At 35.3% G+C, this 24,733-nt stretch overlaps 2 protein-coding genes across 3 annotated transcripts in view; one reads left to right on the top strand and one right to left on the bottom strand.

Moving 5' to 3' along the window:
* Window positions 1-24,733, bottom strand: part of LOC149782797 (CD109 antigen-like) — a 642,407-nt gene that overhangs the window by 381,573 nt on the left and 236,101 nt on the right. The window lies entirely within an intron of this gene.
* On the top strand, window positions 6,206-8,490 carry LOC149782798 (neuropeptide Y receptor type 1-like). Its single transcript, XM_089934926.1, has one exon. It carries the CDS (start codon window positions 6,759-6,761, stop codon window positions 7,944-7,946), a length of 1,188 nt encoding a protein of 395 aa, XP_089791052.1. The 5' UTR covers window positions 6,206-6,758; the 3' UTR covers window positions 7,947-8,490.

The raw sequence follows: 24,733 nt of genomic DNA, 5'->3' as shown, positions 1-24,733 counted from the left end.
TGATGTACATGTACCAAATTGCAATTGTTTATCCCTCTGTTTTATAAATTATCAATTAAAAATTCTAGCACTTAACGCCACTGTGACACAATAACAGCTTCACGTTGCCAATTAAAAATAAAAAGTTCTCAAAATACTGTAGGATTAATGACAGGCCATTAATTAACAGTTAAAAATATGTAAAACATGATACATGATTAAAATGGACTTGATAGCAGCATCACAACAGGAAATCGAGTACATCTGTCACACATGGGAAAATGCCAACAGCAATTTTTCTTTTCATCTTAATTGTGTGCTTGTACAACCTACTTTAGTTTTTTACTTTCAATATATTTAAATTTCTCCAAATTGTATGTGTCCATTAAGTGACTGCCCATGAGGAGTGGTACTGTACCAGTTTATGGTTTAAATTTATCCAAATTGTATTTGTCCATTAAGTGACTGCCCATGAGGGGTGGCACTGTACCTGTTTATGGTTTAAATTTATCCAAATTGTACGTGTCCATTAAGTGACTGCCCATGAGGGGTGGTACTGTACCTGTTTATGGTTTAAATTTATCCAAATTGTACGTGTCCATTAAGTGACTGCCCATGAGGGGTGGTACTGTACCTGTTTATGGTTTAAATTTATCCAAATTGTATGTGTCCATTAAGTGACTGCCCATGAGGGGTGGTACTGTACCAGTTTATGGTTTAAATTTATCCAAATTGTACGTGCCCATTAAGTGACTGCCCATGAGGGGTGGTACTGTACCTGTTTATGGTTTAAATTTATCCAAATTGTACGTGTCCATTAAGTGACTGCCCATGAGGGGTGGTACTGTACCGGTTTATGGTTTAAATTTATCAAAATTGTATAAATCCATTAAGTTTCTGCCCATGAGGGGTGGTACAGTACCTGTTCATGGTTTAAATTTATCCAAATTGTAGGTGTCCATTAAGTGACTGCCCATGAGGGGTGGTACTGTACCGGTTTATGGTTTAAATTTGCTCTTTCAGAAGAGCACTGTCTCAACTTTTGTGTCCATGTAGCTGGCAGTCATCATGTACCTTCACCTGCTCCACAGGTATCCTGTCTGATACTAAGACAGATTAATTAAACATCGCCAATAACATACTGCCTCAAATCTTTCCACTCTGCTTAATAGAGAGGGAATTGGGGAAATAATTATCAAAAGTCAAGTGCCGTTCAGTCACTGTCAATATTAAGTGACTAATTCAAGAGGAATCGCAAAACACACACACATCTTCAGTGACTACTTCAAGAGGAATGGCATGTGCACACACACACACACACACACACACATATACGCATACAGTTAAACTTTACTTGAAAGATCACTAGTTTGGAAGACCACCAGTCAGGAAAGGCATTTTCCATGCACAAATCTACAAACCATTCTTCCAGTTTGTTAAGAAAGCATTATTGTTCTGTCACTCTTGTCCTATCATCTTACAACTACAGTTGTGATCAAATATATCAGTGCATAGACAGCATTATTTAAAACACTGTCCAAAATTAAGGTACCTGAAAACAGTATCAAAAGTTATAGACAATCTGGAATTTGCCATAAAATATCCAATTAATGAAAATATATACATTACTTAACAAATTATTTAAATTAATTCATTAATTAAAATGCATACATTACCAAAAATATGGGCTAGATTACTTAAGAGAAAATATAAATTGTTGAGTGAGTTTTAAAAACAAAACATGACACACAAATGCCTTAAAACACTAGTGCTTGAAAAGTGAAAACACACACCAACTTAATTTGGACATCCCTACCCATTTCTGGTTGGGCAAATGAAAAAAGAACTGTAGATGAAAAACAAATTTCAAGATAAGACATGTAATAATGTACACATGACAACAGTAATAACATAAATCAAAGCCAGTGCCTAGATACAGGTTTTCAGTCATTATTTAACAAACCTAGAATCTTCTTGTAAACATGATCATTCTGATATGTGACACGAGAAAACAGACTGAAGATAGATTTCTTGAGAAAAGTATTTCGAAGGTAATGGAATCAATCACTCTGCATGAACATCTGCCTTTTACAACAGTACCAATTACTGATGACCCCTGCTGCCTTTGTAATCATAACAAAATATGCAACCAAATAATCCCCCATCCAAGCATACATCAATGTGATGGATGGGGGTCATTACCAGAGTAAGCTGGAGACTGAGCATGTGTAAATTAGACTTTTCACCATAACACTGATGCTTGATAGGAACTCCTTAAAGATCAATACAATCATGTGACACCTTGTGACACAAGTGCATAGAACACCAACTGAGTAACATCATTTTTTGGTGATGTGTGCTTAGTCGTGAGGGAATATGGGCTTGTGTGTGCAGGCAAGGTGATGGGTGCTGTTTACCTGTGGACCTGGGTTCGAATCTCCATAGAGTATGAATTAAAAATTCTCTAACCTGTATGACAGTATTAAAAATATTAATTCTGCCTACTATTATCAATCATTCTTCTATAGGAATCCAGGGATAGCACTTTCTATTCTGTCTACTCTCTGTCTGTCTGTCTGTCTCTCTCTCTCTCTCTCTCTCTCTCTCTCTCTCTCTCTCTATATCTATGCAAATGTCTAAATAGCAAATTAAACTATAATGGGTTTAGGTTTTCTATCACTGCATCTTTTATTTTCATAACAGTATTTTAACTATGCCTTATTGCATTAGACAGGTTTTTATGTTGTTGTTGTTCTGGGGTTTAACGCCATTTTTCAGCACACGATAGGCCATATATGGCGGCCAGTATTAATGGTGGAGGAAGAACCCGGGAAAACCCCGGAAAGAACCACCGACCCACGAGAAGCTACTGGCATGCTTTCTCACATATCTACATTGGCTGAATCTGAGACTCGAACCGGCGCAGACAGAGGTGAGATGGCAGTGATCCGTAACGGCGAACGCTTTAGACCACTCGGCCACTCGGGGCCCCCAGGTTTTTATGAGCATCAGTCAATTATGGTTCTATTTTAGACACAAATTGATCAAAATTTGGTTGAATATCATTATTTACATTGTACCTAAAAGGCCATTTGGAAAGAATATATATGACCTATCAAATGCTGATAATTTTATGATGTCGATTAAAATTTCCTGGTTCTATCATTTATTTTCAGTGATAAAAGAAGCCATACATCAATGTTTCATTTACCAATTTTGAGCTTGATTTTCTTCAAATTCAACAAATTGGGCTAATGTTTTATTTTGCATTTTCCAGTTTTAACAAATGGAGTCCATGCCTGAACCTGCATTATAAATGAGTTTACAAGTTATCAGGGTGTACGTTTTGAGGGAGTGGTGTATACTGCTTACAAATCACCCTCACAATCTACAACCATGGACAAAAGTTAAACACACAATATAAATATACACAAGAATAAAAGATGTCACATGATTTTATTAAGCTTTAAAGAGTACCTCTCGAGCAAGTATTAGGGTGAAAATGTTAATTTATACACATGAGGATGAAGGCTTACAAAAAAATAATGCTGCTCAGGTTATCAGTTTTTGTGGACATTTTGTGAATAAGACACCACTGAGCTTTTTGTGAATAAGAAACTATTGGAGATGTGTTATAAATGCTGGTTTTTATTCTGCTTCAGTGAATATTGAGCAATTTTTGGAGGATTTTTTTTTAATCAAGAAAATGTTGTCAATATGGTGTTAAGATATACAGAATAGCTTTTATTTTAGTTTCATTGCTTGTGAGATATTTATTTGTGACTGGGTTTCTACAATCTGGATAAGAGATCTATACACCAGCTGGTATACACTTAAATTTGAATCACATGGTGGAATTCACCTTACTTGATATGCTCTTATGTGTGTGTGTGTGATTTGGATTTTTAACGTAGCTTTAACAATTTTTCAGTCATATCGCTACAATGTCTGCAGTGTGGCAGTTTATAGTGATGTCTAGCACTGGGGCATTATGCCGCAGACATGTAGCTTGATGTCCCACCCAGTCACATTATCCTGACACCAGGCTGACCAGTCCTAACACTAACCTCTTAATGCTGAGTGCTGAGCGAGGCAGCTGTTAGTACCATTTTTGTAAGTCTTTGAACCATGGTGTTGAACATACCATTGGGTATCCACACAAAGGTACAAAACCTTACCCATTACATTACTTGAAAACTATCTAAATGCTTAGCCTTGGATACATGAAACACATGTCAATGTGACCTATTTTTGATGTGATGATGTAGCACTCAACAGTATAAATCCATGGACAAAGTGATATGAAAGAATAAAATAAATTACTGATGGAAGAAATGAATATCATGGTGATCTAATTTGGCATGACAATTTATTTCATTCCAAACTGGTTCCACACACAACACTCCATGAACCTAAAAGAAAGAATACTTGAGAAACTGACCTAAAGTAATGTGGAACTTTACCAATATATGATGAGCAAATGGATGGATGCAGTGAGGGACAAATGTGGTCAACAATACATGCTTCTTCCACAGTGTCACTCTTGACAATATAATTTGTGTCTTCTAAAAACAAATCAAAGAGAAGACCATAAAGTAACCTGAAAGATGGTTTTCAAACTTTGACCTGACAGGGCAAACAAAAACTCCAACTTATTTCATTGCCATTTGGCCATGTTATATCTGTCTTGTTTTGTCTGCATAAACTTTGTAACTTACTAAAACCTGTACTGGTAAATGAAATCAACCAAAAATACCCAGACTATGTTAAAACATATACCGATGGATCAAAAACAAACAACCCACCAAGTACAGCAGCAGCAATAGTCATCCCCGAATTCAATATACAAACGGGATCCAGATCACCTGACTACTGCTCCATTTTCACCACTGAATTCTGGGCTATACTTGAATCACTACAATGGATCAAAGACAACCAAATACCTAAAGCAGTCATTATAAGTGATTCCCTAACCGTTATCAAATCGATCCAAAATTGCAATACACACTCTAGGGAACAATTCCTCGACAGAGCATGCCAATTAATCGATGACATCACCACAGCACATCAATTAGTCGAGCTCATGTGGATACCGTCGCACATTGGAATCTCTGGCAACGAAACAGCAGGCAAAGTTGCAAAAACCAAACTAGGAGATCAAAACTCTATCAAGCTTAACTATAGCTCTACAGAAGCAATAAGCTTCACACAAACATATATAGACCAAACATGGCAAGATTTTTGGAACTCCTCCACAAAAGGTAAAAAGCACCATGAAACCCCAAAAAATGTAGATAGGAACATACAGCTACCTAAGGGTACCTATTTAGAACAGAAAACCATAAACAGGATAATAACATGAAAAACTAAACTAGCAAGCAGTTTTGGAAGGTTTATAGGACCCAAACCAGCAACCATTAACTGCTTTAACTGCCACACCACCGAAGATCTACACCACGTATTCAATATATGCCCAAAATATCAACCCGCTCGGAAAATATTTATCAAAAACCATAAAGAGATTGGATCACCACACACATACCCAGAGTTACTTATGGACTCTAATAAAAATAAACAATCAGCATATAAAAATATAAATCAATTCATAGACTCAGCAAGACTTAGGAACAAAATATAATTACTATCCCCACAAAACCAAAAGACCCAGTAACTAGCTAAATAAATTTAGAAGCCACCACATAAAAACCCATAACATATCATTCAATTTTATAAAAGTATTAATAAATAATTCACTTACGAAGCACCTATAAAAAACTAAGGAAACCGCAAAATCGGATGTCCTAGATGTCCTTAACGAACCGAGTAATCAGCTAGGATTCCGGTCCTAGATGTCCTTAACGAACCGTGTAATTGGCTAGGACTCCGGTCTCTTGCTAATAATAATAATAAAGACTTTATTTAGAGAAGGTAACTCAATTAATTACAGAACTAATCTACCTTGAGGCTTTCTATCTGTTATGTACACTATATACAGTATATACAACATGATGTGAAGAGTCTGGCTTGACACTAAATAATTAAGTAATTTTAAAATTCAAAGTATCAAGCCTGGAACACATGCACAGGCATCAGTGAAAACATAAACATACATAAAATACAAAATATCATGACTGCAGTGCTGCAGCTATTAGGGGAATGCATAAGGCTGCCAAATTTTCATCAGATTCAATTTGCTCCTAATAAATTAAGTTGGTTATTGGAGGAAACATATTAATGCCTGATTAAAAGACTGTCTCACAAAAAATATATACATTTTTAACTGAATGTACTATGTATTCTTTCCAGGCTGAAGAGCTCTCAGCACCATCGATATAGACCATTTCCATGATGGATTAACCTTGGCAGCTGAATGGAAAGGAGCCAGTTGAAGGTTACAAGTTCAAAAAATACTTTTCTGTGACTTAGTCTACTTAAAATACAGGGGATTCTGTGCGGAACAAGTTCAATAATTAAAACAAGCCATAGTTCTAATCTGATGGTTTGTTTGCAATAGATCAAACTCAAAGTGATATCTGACATCTTTGACTGTGTCCTCCTTAAGCATGTTTTAATGAAAGCTGATATTGTATATTCATAAAAAGCAAGGATCTCAGACTGTTCATAATTTATGTGTGAACCACATGCTTCTGAAATTAACTGAAAGAATAAGCACTTTAGTACCTTCACCTTGAGAAAATGAACAGAAATTAGAAGTAATATTAGTCAGCTACTGGCCATTAAAATTATCTGAAATTGTAAAATAATTATCTGTTAACAACATGACTGGTTTTAACATCAGCAACATTATGATAGCACTCAGTTCTGAACCTGTGAACTGTAGTTTCCTATACATGGCAGACTTAAGTCTATTCAATGTTACAAATGATTCCAGCATCCATAGTGAGGAAAGCGAAACTCTGGAAAAAGTGGAGTACTTTCTGTACAGTATCATCATTCCCACCGTTTGTATACTGGGTTTTCTGGGAAATATTCTAAACGTTGTTGTTTTCACAAAGAAAAGAACATGCAAGGCACTGGATGAGATGGAATATTGTACTACCATATGTCTTGTGGCTTTGGCCATATCTGACTTGATGTTTTGCATCTGCACTTTTCCCAACGCCTTTCTCCCTCACCGAAATCATTACCATCCGTATGAGTTCATGCTGTACTATCAAATGTACAACACATTCATTATCAGCACGTTCATCTTGAGCAGCACACTCCTCACCGTGTTGACAGCGATAATGCGATATGTGGCAATCTGCCATCCCTTCCACTCCCGACAACTGTTCTCCCAAAGGAAAACGATAATCATGATAATTGTCTTGGCGATATTTTCCTTCCTTTTCAATGTACCTTATATACTCAAGTACTGGGTCGAGAAACTGGACTGCATTGGCAAAGAGGAGTATGTAGGTTATGTACACTTGGGCTACAGTGATCTCTTTATGAACGACAACTTTGTGTATGTTTACAAGCTTCTTTGGGCTATCACTGGTAATTTCATACCCCTATCAATTCTTCTATACTGCAATATCTGCCTCATTCGTGCTCTGCACAAAAGCCAGATGTTGCACCTACTTCACAGCCGTGACAACATGGGCTGCATTTCTGCTCACAAAAGAATCAACGTGACTCTCATCACCATTATTCTCCTTTTCTTCATTTTGGTGGCACCATCAGAAATTACAAAATTCATCTTTTATATATCCAAGGAACAATCAATAGCTACATATACATACAGAATGGTTACCATGGTGACAAATACACTACAGACCATCAATTTTTCTGTCAATTTTGTCCTTTATTACATCATAATTGCACCATTTAGAAATACACTCCATGAGTTTATCTGCTCAGTAAGGAGTGTTCGACAAAGTTCTCAAGAGTCCTCTAACACTCGCAAACAAAAACAGACTATTCTACATCTGACCCGTAAAAAGTCCAATAGAGAATGGATGTAGTTAAAGGCTTTACGGGATATTTTCAGACTGAACATTTCTGAATCGTGAGAGATGGCTCTAATGATATATTTCCAGATTCAGGTAAAATATATTCAATAGCAAGGCTAAAATTAAACATTTTGAAAGCAGACGATACTTGATTCAAATTAAAAATAAAATGGGATAATTCCAGATTCAGAGAATTCTTGTAAAGACTCAAACGGGACATTTTCAGATTAAAATATATACTCCACTGGGTTAATTTCATATTCAAAGATTGAAATAAAATATATTCAAATGGGATATTCCCTGACTCTAAAAGAATTACTTAAATGAGAAATTTAAAATGAATATTTGCAGATGAAGCTGCATCCTGTTGGAAGTTCACTTCCAGAATAAGCTTCAGGAAAAAAAAAAAGTCAAACAAAGATTCAGTGAGCTACAACTAATAAAACTGTATCCAACTTGAAGTTTCAACAAATATTTCTGTTGGGCAGAATCCAGTGTACTGTCTTTAATGTTTATATCCAAGCCCTTAAATATTTCAGGCATTATATTTTCAAAATTTTCACCTAAGTTTCAGAAGTACATGTACAAAAATATTTTGAATATCAAATGGTATGTATCTTGCATTGTTTGTTGCTTTTGTAACATTCATTTTATGCTATGGATAATTGTATTTTGTACTTGACGTTGTCCCAAATCAATTTCACTGTGTTCCTGACTAGAATCACTATTGATGATTTTGTTTTGGTAAGCAAATAAAACACAGCCAATATTTCTATAGGAGTGTGGATAAATATTGGTTTCATTATCTTGTCTGGGTCAAGGCCAATATGTTTACCATGTTCTTAAATATTAAAATTTGAGTAACAGAATTTTCCACGACAGAATATTCCATTAAGCAATAAAAGATTTTAGTAGAAAATGCTAATTTTGACCTAGATGAAGTAGAGGGCTTTATAATCTCATTTACATGAGGCATTACTCATTCCTGCAATAACATTTTGAAGCAGAAATCAGTCTTATTGTTGTATTAGGTATTTTATTTGGACTGGAATTCATTCAAATTATAATTCGCTTTAATTACAAAGTGCTCAATAATTTTCTTGGACAGAAACATTAATTCAGAATTATAGTGAATTCAATCAAGGATGTTGTAGTGTCAATTCAAATATTTCACATTTTCATGCATCTATTCCTATTCAGAAAAGCATATGTGGTATGCACTGTATTTGTTCTTTTCATGGTGGTATTCATTACATGATACTTTAGCATTTTATTAAACTGAAAATATTATATGTAAATTTAATAATACCCACTGCAAAGTGAAGTATTCATCAATGTTGTTTATAGCATGTGTTTACTTACAAATATATTGCTTTCATATCATGGAAGACTTAAAAGCTTGTATTTGTATTAATATTTGTGTTTTGCTATGTAACCACAGTGTTTGGTGCAATAAAAGTTTTCATTTAAGTTGTATTTTCCTTTTCCATAAGTTAGATTTAATTCCAAAGTGATATTTCCCAAAACATTTGCCAGTGTACATGGACTGATAAGCCCTTGACTTGTAAAGGTAAAATTGTTTTCAAGATGACAAACCTTTTGTTTGAGCCACAAATTCAGTGCCATATCTTCCAGTGAACATTTGACCATAATCATTTAGCTTGTTTTCCTATGTGACAACCCTTTGATGGAGCCATGAGTTTGATGCTTGCTCTTGAAATAGCAATATTTTTGCTTATCTCACATCTTGATCCCATTTTTCATGAATTTCACTCTTTAAGCTTCCTGAAAATTCTCACTTATTACCATATGCAGGTTGAATCCAACTGCAAACTAAATAGACACAGCTTTGCCATTGCATAATATGCTGCAGATCTGGGTCTATGCATTATATATAATCATCAGAACAAACAGCACAGACCCTTATCTGCCAATGCATTATGTGATGGCACATAAGGGTCTATGTTGCTTGTAGTTGGACTCTTTTATAAAGTGAGTAAACTGAGTTCTGAAATTTGTAGCAAGCCAGTGTCAGTTTGATCCTCTTTGTATTGGGTCTTCATATTCATGATCTGAAGCATAAATCAAAGTAAATTAACACTACTTCTCACATTCATGATACAAAATATAAATAAAATCACACTGCTTCAGATTCATTAGACCAAATATAATTAAATTCATCATTATCATCATTTAAATTATAGACGTTTTCGCCCATACGGGCATGTACATCTGGTTAACATCCATAAGCGGACTATTTAATTGATTCCAGGGGAAGGAATTAGAGCCTCACCCCCCAAGCATTACTGTGCATAAAAGGCACAATTTGACTGAGCCATCAGGTCTTGGGTCAATATGACTGGCTTCATAGACCCTAGCGACCTGAATGTAAAGCTATACTCGAGTGGGGATACACCCAGCACACACTCGAGTTACAGGTAGCAATTCAGTCAGAATTAACTGCGCTAGGTGTCAACCAAGCTGTATGTGACACCAGTAGCAATTGGTCACCACTATGACATCACATCGGGACACCTAGGTTTTTATTCCCATGTGAAGGGTTAATTAATTAATTGTTCATGAAGTGAAAAAAAAGTGCCCCTCCCTTCACGTATTTATTATGTGATATGCACGTTTATTAATTTAATGTCCAGCGGTGGCAAGGAGGAAGGTTCGGTCAGGGAGGAGCCTGCTCACTAGGAAGGCACCTTGGTTTTTCCAGGGTATAAATTTATTTTTGACTCCCTTGCCAAAAGGTTAATGAATTGTTGCCTTGACAGAGTTTTGGAGATATATTTTGTGCCGTTATTATTAAAGAAAGTACTGTACCAGTGACCGCTTAGTGATAGTCTGTAGGGATATTTATACTTTATCTATTGAGTCTGATTTGGGTGGGGTCGTTCTTGGCTTGGGTTCACCCTTTTGTGTATGGTTATTTAAACTTTCCTAGGCTTAATGGTGTACCTTTTTGTGCAGCTGGACCTGATGTTCCTTGGAGTTCGGACCACCTCATATATTCTTAAGTTTTTGGGTCCTAACTAGTTTCGCTAGGCATTTGGTTGCCGCATTGATGGTCCTTGGGGTTTGGACCACCTTATAGGTATTAGTTTTGGAGTAAGTTTTCCTATCTTGATAGACTTTGTCGCCTTGTGTAGTGGGTTTAGGGTTGGACTAAGTACTTGCTAATCTATCATTATGTTTGATTTATTTTTCTAGCTTTTGGATGAAGCTATTAGTACGTTGTTATTTTATTTTCAGGCTAAGTCAATTTGATTAAGACAGGTATCTCTACCAAGTACTCATGTTGCTAAGACACATCAAAGACATTTGATCTTATTTATTCCCTAATTTTAAGTTTATTAGCCTGTCTACTAGTTATGATAATTGTTCCTATTTTGTTTTATTTACGTGATGTTGTTTTATTTTCAGGCTAAATCTATTCTGAAAAGACAAATATCTTTGCCAAATACTAGGGTCACTAAGACCTGTCAAAGAGATCTGTTTTTATTTATTCTCTAACTTTAAGTTTGTTAGCCTGTCTACTAGTTATGGTACTGGTTTGGACTTATTTTGTTTTGATTATTATCCTAAGCTTGTGGATAATTATTTATGTGATGTTATTTTCAGGCTAAATCTATTGTGATAAGACATATCTCTTTGCTGAATACTCGGGTTGCTAAGACAAGTCAAAGACATCTGGTCTTATTGTTCCTTACATTTAACTTGTTAGCCTGTTCCCTAGATGTAATTAATTGAATAGTATTTATTTATTGTTTAACGGGTCATACACTTTTGTTTAAATCCCCCCATTTTTTCCAATGTCAGTGAGGAAGTTTGTAATATTTTTGTAAGTAATGCAATTATTTAAGTTTTGTTCTTTGAGGAAATCTGGATAGGTCGATGGGAACCCTATTTTATGTTGTTTAGTCCTAAACCTAGTTCTTTGGGTTCCATACTTATGGCAGGTGTTAAAACGTGTTCTAAATCTTCTTGGAGTGGACAGTGTGGGCATTTGCCATTTGAGTTTATGTTGATTGTCAAATATTTCCCAATGCTGCTGGCTAATTTAGTTTTGCCTATTAGTAACCTACTGATATGTTTTTGATCCTGACTTCTAACGAGTTGTGGTAGGTTGGTGTGTCTTGCAACCTAATTAGTATGGAGTATAGCTTGCATCCCTTTTTGCTGCTATCCCACTGTTGTTGCCACTTATTGTTGATTTTAATTCTGATGATGCTGTACAATTCTTGGATGCTGTAGTATAATGTTATGGAGATATTGTTTAACAACTTGGTCTGCTTTATCATTACCTGCTAGACCGATATGGGAGGGCACCCACATGAACTCTATTATATGTTTTTTATTTATCAGCTGTTTAATTAAGTGGTTGGTTTCCTTCAGGAAGTTGCTTCTTGTGATAGAGTGGTTTGATTTAATCGAGTTGATGATGCTAAGAGGGTCTCTAATGATAACTGCTTGTCTAGTGTTTGTTAGTTGGATCCATTTTAGAGCTTCAATAATGGCCCAGAATTTGGCTGTGTAAATGGAGCAGGTGTCAGGTAATCTAGCTCCGAATTATGTGTTGGTTTCAGGGATTACTAATGCCGCAGCAGTTTTGTAAGGTTTTGTCATTTTTGAGCCATCGGTGTATATCTTGGTGTACCCTATGTATTTTTCTCTAGCTCGGCTAATATGTTTCTCCTCATATCATGTATTTGGTCTTGTTTGTTGCCGTAAGTAAGGGCTATTGTGTTACCATGGTGTTTGGTCAAGGTAACTGTGTTGTTCAGCTTGTAGAGTGGGTAGGATAAGATCTTTAGTTAGTTCATGAATTTGTTTTGCACCGGGTGGTTGTGATTTCAGTTTTTTAATGAAAGGGATATTACTTAACATAAAAAGTCCTAGCAGTTAGATATTTATATTAACCAGGCACGAAAGTTGAGAATCTGCAGGCTGTTGTATAGGAGAAAGCCCCTGTTGTATATGAGAAAGCCCCTGTTGTATACAAGAAAGACCTGTTGTATAGGAGAAAGCCCCTGTTGTATAGGAGAAAGCCCCTGTGCTTTAAATGAAGGTCTTTCCACTAGGTTAACATCCTGGGATGGTAGAGAAGATCACTGAACCACAATCAATGGGGCCATAGAAGGGCTAACAAAATAACCTGAACAGTATAGCTCCGTACTTTGTGAACATCTTGTTGGATCCTACTGAAGGGTGTGAAGGTGTGAACAAAGAGATGATCCCACTTCCAAATTGAATGAATGTACTGCTCAGGCCATCTAGTCAGCAACTGGGAAAACATACGAAGCTAGCTTGTTGTTTAGCCTTGCTGCAAATTGTAATGTAAATGAGTTGCCACAATTTGAGACTGAGTAGGATTTGAGAAATAACAAACACGTATGTGAGTGACAATGGAAAAAACTATTATCCTCTCATATTTTTACTAATGATTGTAAAATAAAGAAACAGGACAGTAAAATAATTACAAGAGTACATAATATGGACCCAATGGAAAACGATGAAGAGGAACAAATAACTAATTATTTTGAATACTCAAAAACACCATGACATTGTCTCAGATAATCAAACACTATCATGCTTCTTGTCTCTATAATCAATTACCACACTGACATTACTCTTATAGTCAAACACTATAATGACATTACTCTTATAGTCAAACACTACACTGACATTTCTCTTATAGTCAAATATTACACTGACATTACTCTTATAGTCAAATACTACACTGACATTACCCTTAGTCAAACACTACAATGACATTATTCTTATAGTCAAACACTATACTGACATTTCTCTTATAGTCAAATATTACACTGACATTACTCTTATAGTCAAATACTACACTGACATTACCCTTAGTCAAACACTACAATGACATTATTCTTATAGTCAAACACTACACTGACATTTCTCTTATAGTCAAATATTACACTGACATTACTCTTATAGTCAAATACTACACTGACATTACCCTTATAGTCAAACACTACACTGACATTACTCTTATAGTCAAACACTATAATGACATTACTCTTGTTGTCAAACACTACACTGACATTTCTCTTATAGTCAAATATTACAATGACATTACTCTTATAGTCAAATACTACACTGACATCACCCTTATAGTCAAACACTACACTTCCATTAAACTTATAGTAAAATACTTTACTGACATTTCTCATACATATGGCTAATGTTTACTGGACATTTCATATGATGCTCTTGACCCGCTTTCAAGGCTCGGTCTCTTTAACCACCCAGGCCTTCTATGCGTACACACAATGGCACTTCTCCTGGTGGTCTTTCATCTCTCTTTACTACAGCTGCCTCTAGCTAGTTAGCCCACACCCAATTACCCACACCTAGTTATCCACACCTAGTTAGCTGAATACGAGAAAACAACTTTCTAAATTATCTGTTTTCTGAATATCATTCAGATTAATAACATCTGAGCATTTCAAACGAACCAATATCAACACTACTGAAATATTTCCTTTTGTACAACTTCCAGTAATATACAAATGACAATCAGTGATTGGCTAAAAAAAGGATACGATATGCCAAAACTCGTATGCATATATGAATGTCTTCAATATTAGTTATAACAGAAACAAAAAACTACGAACAGGAGTACTGCATATATGCTCATATCCCTGTCAATAATCTGAACCATACCATCTGTCGTAACCAACTTACATAAGCCATACTCTTGGTGAATTAAACTAAAAGTATGATAAAATAATGCCAGCCTATATTATAACAGTGAACATATTTTGCAAAACTGAACATTAATTTGAACTAATAAGAATGTAACTCACCCAGCTTGTTGGCTCAAACTAGGCAAACCATAATGGCAATTCCGCCCCAACAGCTAAACATATAAAAAGCTTCCCTCTAATGGCTGTCCCAATGAAGATCCCTAAGTAATATATATAGTCACATGTGGTAACATATATTACGCACACACTGTGCAAGCAATGTAGGCATCACACGATGCAGCTAAAAAAGTATATTTACAAAAATACTATGGTGTGCCAAACACATCACCTTAATAATACTGGAATCTTTGGTGGTTTAGCCATGCCATATCAGAATGTCTTTGAATGAGTTTTCAATAATGCGAAATTAGTGATTTAGTCAAGAAAGTCAATGAGAACTTTGTAATTCCAGTGAATAATTTAAATAATAATTCCGCTCAAATTATATCTGAACACAACTATAAGTGATTCCACAGACTGATAATAAAACAGGAATGAAGACTTTGTTGACAAAACCTCTATTTATATGCACACAGTCATCTGACCTATGATGCATAGTAATGTAAAGGTAAACTGATCCTTTCTAACGGAAAAATTTTGTATGCTGTAAACAGGAAAGGTCTTGAACTTAAATTCAAGTAAGCATCTTGTTTACTTCTCAGAAGTATGACAAAAATCTGGTAGGCATTACAAGACAAAAGTCAGGTACAAAATATAAATTAAATATACATAGCACTTGATTAAAAAAGCAAACAAACATGTCCTTTAAAGGGTACTGATATGTTTCAGAATAATTTTATTGTAAAATCAATTTGACATTCATCACTGAGGTCCTTAGGGTAAGTGCAAAAAACTGCATTTTAAATATTTGTTAATATTTAAGCAAAATTGACTAATTGCAGTGCTGATGCAAACAGTGCATGACACCCTATATATTGTCCTCTATAATAACCCCTGGGAATACCTTTTTTTCATCGTGTGTGTTTCATACCTTTGGGTAAAAATGAAAATTCCGCAAACATTTTTGCTTTGGTGCACATCCTTCATTTGAATAAGCTTATGTTGGCACAAGCAATCATGAAATCTCAAAATTATAAGACTGCATTTCATGACAAACAAAACAACTTAGCACAAAGATTCAAAGCTTTTTCAGTTGTCTTTTGAATTTCTGTGCCAAGTCATCTACAGCTGATAATGTAAGACATTTTCAAGGTTGAATTAAAAGTAAAACATGACAATCGTCTGAGGAGAAAATTAGTAGAAATACAAAATTTAGCATTTAATAAAAGACATACAAGTATCAGCTTAAAAAGAAAACTATTTGTGAGAAAATAATGAATTATTATATAAAAAACTAGTGAAGACAAATCCCCATGGTCAGCAAGATCTAGAGCACAAAATTCCAACAGGCGAAAAGATTCCAAAACCACCAAAGTAAAGGATATTATCTCACTGGGTTTTTTTTAGTAATACTGGTTCTTCCATCACTTTCTAGTGTTTTTCTTTACCCTTTTCAATCTGTGCCCCTACAAGGTTTGTATGGCTGTGGGAGAGTTGTTTTTGAATGACTTTTCAAGAACTATCAAGTACTTCCAAATGTTTTTATGTTGTTTTTTTCTTACAGAAATTGAACCTTCTCAATATGTTATTTGTATCACTGCATAACTAGATATAAAATTAGAAGAAAATACATCTAACTAATTAGAATGAAAATACAATTCATCTGGTACTACTCATGTTGAACAACCCAGTCTAGTAAATTAAATTCATGTGTTGAAAGGTACTTGCAAACTATATCAAGTATCTGTTCATTTTTAGATCTTTGTACAAGATTTGGTGAAGATAGTTCCTTCATTCTGATATTAAAAGACAACAAGCTTCCAACTGCAAATATCCTAATCAGAAACATTAGTAAGGTGAACAAACATGTAAATAATGCAAATTTACATCTTGTATCCAACATTAAATTATGCTGATTTTGTTTTACCTCCGTCTTAAAGACAGAACAAGAGACAAAGTACCAAGCATAACCCTGGTATTCATACATAAATACAGTATATCATGTTTCACCAATCAATCTGAAAGCTCCCTGGCATGGGCTGGCATCAATCTGCACAAAAAATGTTGCTGATACAATTAAAATGAATTTATTGTTACTGGACCCCCAAAAATTACCAAATCAGCATTTTTTTCCCTCCAAGAGCAATATTAGGAGACACTCTGCTTACATTTTCAAATGGTCCATTGTTTTTCTTTATTTTGAATTGCTTTATATAGAAATGGCCACGGGCCCATAACAAGGACTCTTTGGTTAGGTGAGAGAGACCAACTATTAAAGGACTTCTTGCACCATTTCTTACTACTACATAATACAGTGTAAAATAAAGCTTCCAGCTGATTTAATTCCTACCACACGAACCAAACTATAGTACAAGTCACACAGGTCATACAGGCATTCAACATAGACCATTTCTGTAATAGGTGTCATATTTTAGAATTTGAGTATACATACCTTTAAGTGGCAAGCTTTCACTCCATTTGGATTATTATACATCCACATTCCTTTGGAAGGTCATATTTTATATGCCCCAAAAAGTGCATATGGTAAAATCAATGTTAAAGTACATAGACATATTTGGACAAAATGAACCTAAAGGTGTGATCCAGTACAACCTGGATTGAATGTTGCATGCTGTGATGTCACAATGAAAGATATGCATATTGATAAATAAATTCATTCCACATTATTCTGAAGATTCCATTCGACGTGCTCTTTTCTTGACTGAAGTGTAGTAGATGCAGGCCACCATTGTAAAAGACCACAGAGATCTATAATTTTCATCGGAAAGTATCTTGACGACAGTTAAGATGCAGAGCATTCAACAATCAGGATTGAATAGACTTTGGTTAAAGAAAATTAGTGTTAAACAAATAATTTATATTTAATTTATAATGAGTAATGCACATACATTACTAAAAAGCAGACAACACCAGCTAAGCAAAATAAGTAGTCCAAAAAAGCCAGTTTATATGCAAATTTTTCAGCAGCCTTTGTTGTTGTTGTTGTTGTTGTTGTGGGGTTTAACGCCATTTTTCAGCACGATAGGCTATACATGGCGGCCAGTATTAATGGTGGAGGAAGAACCTGGAAAACCCCGGAAAGAACCACCAACCCACGAGAAGCTACTGGCAAGCTTTCTCACATGCCCACATTGGCTGAATCTTAGACTCGAACCGCCGCAGACAGAGGTGAGATGGCAGTGATCCGTAACGAAGAGCACTTTAGACCACTCGGCCACTCGGGGCCCCTTCAGCAGCCTTTGAGATCCTGGCATGTGTAATGTCAGAGAGGGGAGTCTCCCTGTGTACATATGTGTAATTCTTGTGACAAGTGTAAGAACAATGCAAATTTTTTTGTCCAAAATGCTGACTTGCTGTGTTGCCTGCAATTCTGAGAGCAGAGTGTCATGGGATCAAAGGTACATTTGTTTCTGGTGAACAACAAAATTAAAGCAATATTGATAATAGAGTTTCCTCTGACCCTTGCCACCCCATTTTTGATATTTTGGACATTTATGTTGGGAAGTAAGTAAATGTCCAAATATCAAAAAATGGGTGGCAAGGGTCAGAGGAAACTCAGACTATATTGGTAAATAACATAAAAAAGTCCAACTTCACTTATACTAAGCAAACAAGGTTGTTTTCAGCTCGTTTTGGAAAATCAGCTGGAAATTGACTTGGAGATAATGGCGTGCATAAGAAATATAAAAAAATCCAAGGTCAAACTTGAAGGAAAATGCTATCCCATCTATATTTGAATATTCAAATGACATCAGCTATAAGTGCATTCAATAAATCAAGTTGATATCATGCCAGTGGCGATGAAACAAAAAAGTGTCAAACATTTAAATAAAATTTTTGTGATAATAAAAATGATCTGATGATGATGATAATGATAATGTTTAGTCCATTTATTTTAAACGATAATATACTATAAATATTAGGATTTGGCACGTTTTAAAATCTATTCATCCTGATGTGGAGAGAGTAAGGAAAGAGACAGACAGACAGACAGAAAGGAAGGATGGAAGGAAGAAAAAAATAAAACAATCCCAAATATGAAAATACAGGTCTGAAGAAGATACATAAGGGCAGATAAACTTAGTGGAAAAACAAAGTAGTACAAAGAGTAATATTACCTCTATGGAGAATAACATTTTACTCCCACTGAAATATTTCAATATCCCATTATAAAATGTATAAAAATCTTATGATTTATTTACTGATTAATACATAAGTATGCAACTTAATAATATTTCCATATACTTGTTTAATTCGCTGATTAATATACAAGCATGCCACTATCATATATGTATAGAATAAAAGACAGACAGATGGACAATGCATCAGCAGAGGCTTGACAAGATTTTGTAAGGCATACCACCTACTTTAAAAAAAATGTTTTCCCAATGGAGGTAATCATATGCTGAAATGGAAAATGTTAATTTTGAATAAAGGTTGTACAGTATTTATCTTTCATCTTGAAGATCTTTTTCAAAGGAAAAAATATGTTATATTGATCTACTGGTCAGCATTTGTCCACAGCAACTATATAACACCTGTGATAATTTACAACCAAATTTATCAATTATAAATATAGAAAACTATTTGTCAAGTTTACATTGCATGATGAAACTCTTTAATTCTCATTATCTTTCTTTTTATCACTATTATTCTTTAAAAAGTTCAAATTAAATCAACCTTCTTTTACACAGTAGAACTCAATTGTCTAAATTACACCATATGCACTATGGTAATCTAGCCATAATTAACCTGCTTTTTTCATAGCAAATGAATCCTAGGTTCTGTCATTCAGTGATTAATTTAGGTTTGTTCATGAACAGCCCAATGAAACAATAACTGTCTCTCTACGGAAGCAAGACTGGCAGTGTACAAAAGACAGTGAGTATATACATGTATATCATGTTGATCAACAAAAACATAATGTTGGAAACAATTTTGGACTGAATTTTCTACAACATTTGATAATGGGCATCATATGTATTTATTTATATATTTATTTGTAGGAATCATTGCTTCTTTAAGTAGTTTATATATACTCTAAAGTACCATAGCAGACATTGTGATCCAATACACTTAATATGCTTATTACCAAGCCAGTCACTATACCCTTATTACCCAGTCAGTCACAATACCCTTATTACCTAGTCAGTCCCTTCACCCTTATTACCAAGTCAGTTCCTTTACCCTTATTACCAAGTTAGTCCCTATACCCTTACTACCCAGTCAGTCACTATACCCTTTTTACCCAGTCAGTCACAATACCCTTATTACCCAATCAGTCACAATACCCTTATTACCCAGTCAGTCCCTTTACCCTTATTACCAAGTCAGTTCCTTTACCCGTATTACCAAGTCAGTTCCTATACCCTTACTACCCATTCAGTCACTGTACCCTTACTACCCATTCAGTCACTGTACCCTTATTACCTAGTCAGTCACTATACCCTTATTACCTAGTCAATCCCTTTACCCTTATTACACATTAAGGCACTATACCCTTATTACCCAGTCACTCACAATACCCTTATTACCCAGTCAGTCACTATACCCTTATTACCCAGTCAGTCAGTATATCCTTATTACCCAGTCAGTCACTATACCCTTATTACCCAGTCAGTCAATGTACCATTATTACCTAGTCAGTCACTATACCCTTATTACCCAGTCAGTTCCTATACCCTTACTACCCAGTCAGACACTATACCCATATTACCTAGTCAGTCCCTATACTCTTATTACCCAGTTAGACACTATACCCTTATTACCCAGTCAGTCCCTATACCCTTATTACCAAGTCAGACACTATACCCTTATTACCCAGTCAGTCCCTTATTACCCAGTCAGTCACTATACCCTTATTACCCAGTCAGTTCCTATACCCTTACTACCCAGTCAGACACTATACCCGTATTACCTAGTCAGTCCCTATACTCTTATTACCCAGTTAGACACTATACCCTTATTACCCAGTCAGTCCATATACCCTTATTACCCAGTCAGACACTATACCCTTATTACCCAGTCAGTCCCTTATTACCCAGTCAGTCACTATACCCTTATTACCCAGTCAGTTCCTATACCCTTACTACCCAGTCAGACACTATACCCATATTACCTAGTCAGTCCCTACACTCTTATGACCCAGTCAGTCCCTATACCCTTATTACCCAGTCAGTAAGTATACCCTTATTACCAAGTCAGTCACTATACCCTTATTACTCAGTCAGTTCCTATACCCTTATTACCAAGTCAGTCTCTTTACCCTTATCACCCAGTCAGTAAGTTTACCCTTATTACCCAGTCAGTCACTATACCCTTATTACCCAGTCAGTTCCTATACCCTTACTTCCCTGTCAGACACTATACCCTTATTACCCACTCAGTCTCTTTACCTGTATCACCCAGTCAGTAAGTTTACCCTTATTATCAAGTCAGTCACTATACCCTTATTACCCAGTCAGTTCCTATACCCTTACTACCCTGTCAGACACTATACCCTTATTACCCAGTCAGTCTCTTTACCAATATCACCCAGTCAGTAAGTTTGCCCTTATTACCCAGTTAGTCACAATATCCTTATTACCCAGTCAGTCACTATTGTTACAAGTCTAGGCTCTTACCAAAAAGTAACAGAAAAGAGTAAAGACAACAAGCTTTGTAAAATTTAACAAATAATTTTTTTCCCTAGAATATCAAGTGAAAAATGAGAAACAAGAACTTATGGTTTTACAAATCAGATCCAAAAATTAATCCAAGAATTAAAAAATAGAAGTCCTAGTAATAAAAAGTCCTAAATGAAACCAAGTTCGAATCCCAATGAAATCCAAAATGGAAGACGATGACGTCTGTTGTAACCTGCAAAGTGCTGTTGTTTCAACAGTTCCTTGTTGAATCACAGAAAATATTATTCCAGTTTTGAATTCAGTATAACTTCCAACAAATGTTTTTTTCCAAGAATTTTGTAGGAGCACTTATGTATTTCCAGGGAAAATAATCACTTCAAATTCAGTAAAATAAAATTTCAACTCAAACTGGTCACAACATGTCTGGAGCCCGACTGACAATCCTTTATCTTAACATGAGTTATACAATTAACAATTATGCAAAACACATGCCCAGATCGGGTTCAAAGAATTCATCTTGCCAGAAGAAAAGAATGTTTGTTACATGATAATTATCACGTTGTCCAGGTATGACCTTGACTTAGCTTAACAATTCTTACTCTGAGAAGGAATATAAAAAAAAATTTTTAAAAGTTGTTACCAAAACTGTCACTGGTTTTGAATCAAGGTCAGAAACTTGATACAGTGTTTCTTTTATTAGTTCTTTATCAACAAAAAAAATAACAGTCAGGTCAAACAGAACTGAACAGAATTTCTGGACAAATTGTCAAATCAAGTAATCAAAGTTACATTACAATAGAGTGTAATAAAATAAAAAAATGTAAAACTAACAAACAAATAATTAAATTACATATACATAATACTATACCCTTATTACCCAGTCAGTCACTATACTCTTATCTCCCAGTCAGTCACTATACCCTTATTACCCAGTCAGGCAGTATACCCTTATTACCTAGTCAGTCACTATATCCTTATTACCCAGTCAGTCACTATATCCTTATTACCCAGTCAGGCAGTATACCCTTATTACCTAGTCAGTCACTATATCCTTATTACCCAGTCAGTCACTATACCCTTATTACCCAGTCAGTCACTATATCCTTATTACCCTGTCAGTCACTATACCCTTATTACCCAGTCAGGCAGTATATCCTTATTACCCAGTCAGTCACTGTATCGTTATTACCCAGTCAGTCACTATACCCTTATTACCCAGTCAGTCACTATATCCTTATTACCCTGTCAGTCACTATACCCTATTTACCCAGTCAGGCAGTATATCCTTATTACCCAGTCAGTCACTGTATCCTTATTACCCAGTCAGTCACTATACCCTTATTACCCAGTCAGTCACTATATCCTTATTACCCTGTCAGTCACTATACCCTTATTACCCAGTCAGGCAGTATATCCTTATTACCCAGTCAGTCACTATACCCTTATTACCCAGTCAGTCACTATATCCTTATTACCCTGTCAGTCACTATACCCTTATTACCCAGTCAGTCACTATATCCTTATTACCCTGTCAGTCACTATACCCTTATTACCCAGTCAGGCAGTATATCCTTATTACCCAGTTAGTCACTGTATCCCTATTACCCAGACAGTCACTATACAGGTATCACCCCGTCAGTCACTTTATCCTTATTACCCAGTCAGTTGACATTTACATCTTCCACATGTTAGTCAATTTCTTCACCCATGTCATAATGCCTCCTTAATATTCCAAAATGGCCACTGCAAGGAGAAAGCATCTGTATTTTGGGTAACACTGGTACATTGGGTTTCTGCTTCTTCATAATGTGTTTGAATGATTTGGATTTTTAATGTAACATTAACAATTTTAGTCATTCTACTTTGATGTCTACAATGTGGCAGTTTATAGTGATGTCCAACACTGGGTATCATGTCAGAGACATGTAGCATGATGTCCCACACAGTCACATTATCCTGACACAAAGCCAACCAGTCCTAACGCTAACCTCTTAATTAATAGTGTGTATATGGGCAAACTGTGTATTCAAATTAATATAATGTATATGGATAAACTGTGTGTTCACATTAATATAATGTATATGGATAAATTGTGTGTTCACATTAATATAATGTATATGGATAAACTGTGTTCACATTAATATAATGTATATGGACTAACTGTGTGTTCACATTAATATAATGTAAATGGATAAACTGTGTTCACATTAATATAATGTATATGGATAAACTGTGTGTTCACATTAATATAATGTATATGGACAAACTGTCTATGATCTCCTTTCAAGAAAAATGGAATGAAAGTTAAAGAGTGGAACAGAATGTGCATAGATAGAAGGACAAAAAGAAACCGGGGGCCCTGAGTGGCCGAGTGGTCTAAAGCGCTCTCCGTTACAGATCACTGCCATCTCACCTCTGTCTGCGTGGGTTCGAGTCTCGGATTCGGCTAATGTGGATATGTGAGAAAGCTTGCCAGTAGCTTCTCGTGGGTCGGTGGTTCTTTCCGGGGTTTTCCCAGGTTCTTCCTCCACCATTAATACTGGCCGTCATGTATAGCCTATCACATGCTGAAAAATGACGTTAAACCCTAAAACAACAACAACAACAACAAAAAGAAACCAAAAATATTTGTCCCAACTTTGCAAAAAGGGTGAAGACATTGAAATATTAGTGCTGAAAGGACATTTTTTGGCTTAATATAATGACTGATAAGAGCAATGGGTAAAAATAAGCTGCCATACATCAGCTGGGTTAATTTCATTAGAGTAAAATGCAAAATGTCCTTTGATGGAATTGTGTCTATATAATGGTTTTGTTCCACTAAAACTAGATAATCATCCTATTCTTATTAAATTAAAGGGAAATAACCATATGTAGTGTTGATTAGATTTTGCAGTACCATTAAGTTCATTATCTATGTAATGCATTTCCCATTTCTTGAACCTGAAGCCATCATTACTGTATTGACTTGTATGTACAAAAGTGATTTTTATTTTCCAGTAGTTCTCCATGAGATTTTAAGTAGAAAATGGCAACTTTCAGGAGTCATTGTTAAACACAGGTACTTAAATTAAAGACACAATATTGCAGTTTAAGGCATGTGTGGAAAAATCTCTTAGTTACCAGACTCAACCAAGGTTTCTGACATAATACAATGAGCATCACAAAATCATTCAGTGGAAAAATAATGTATTTTCTCTACAAACAATATTTAATTGGGTTTTTAATATCAACTTCCAGGACATATTATGACAAACAGTAATTTTCAAGGAGATTTCCAGGATATTTTCATCGAATTCAAATTCCAGTT

The sequence above is a fragment of the Sinohyriopsis cumingii genome, chromosome 15, assembly GCF_028554795.1.
Source record: "Sinohyriopsis cumingii isolate HCF-2022 chromosome 15, ASM2855479v2, whole genome shotgun sequence".
Lineage (NCBI taxonomy): Eukaryota > Metazoa > Mollusca > Bivalvia > Unionida > Unionidae > Sinohyriopsis > Sinohyriopsis cumingii.
Note: the sequence above shows the minus strand (reverse complement) of the source record. Positions and strands in the feature narration are given on the sequence as shown.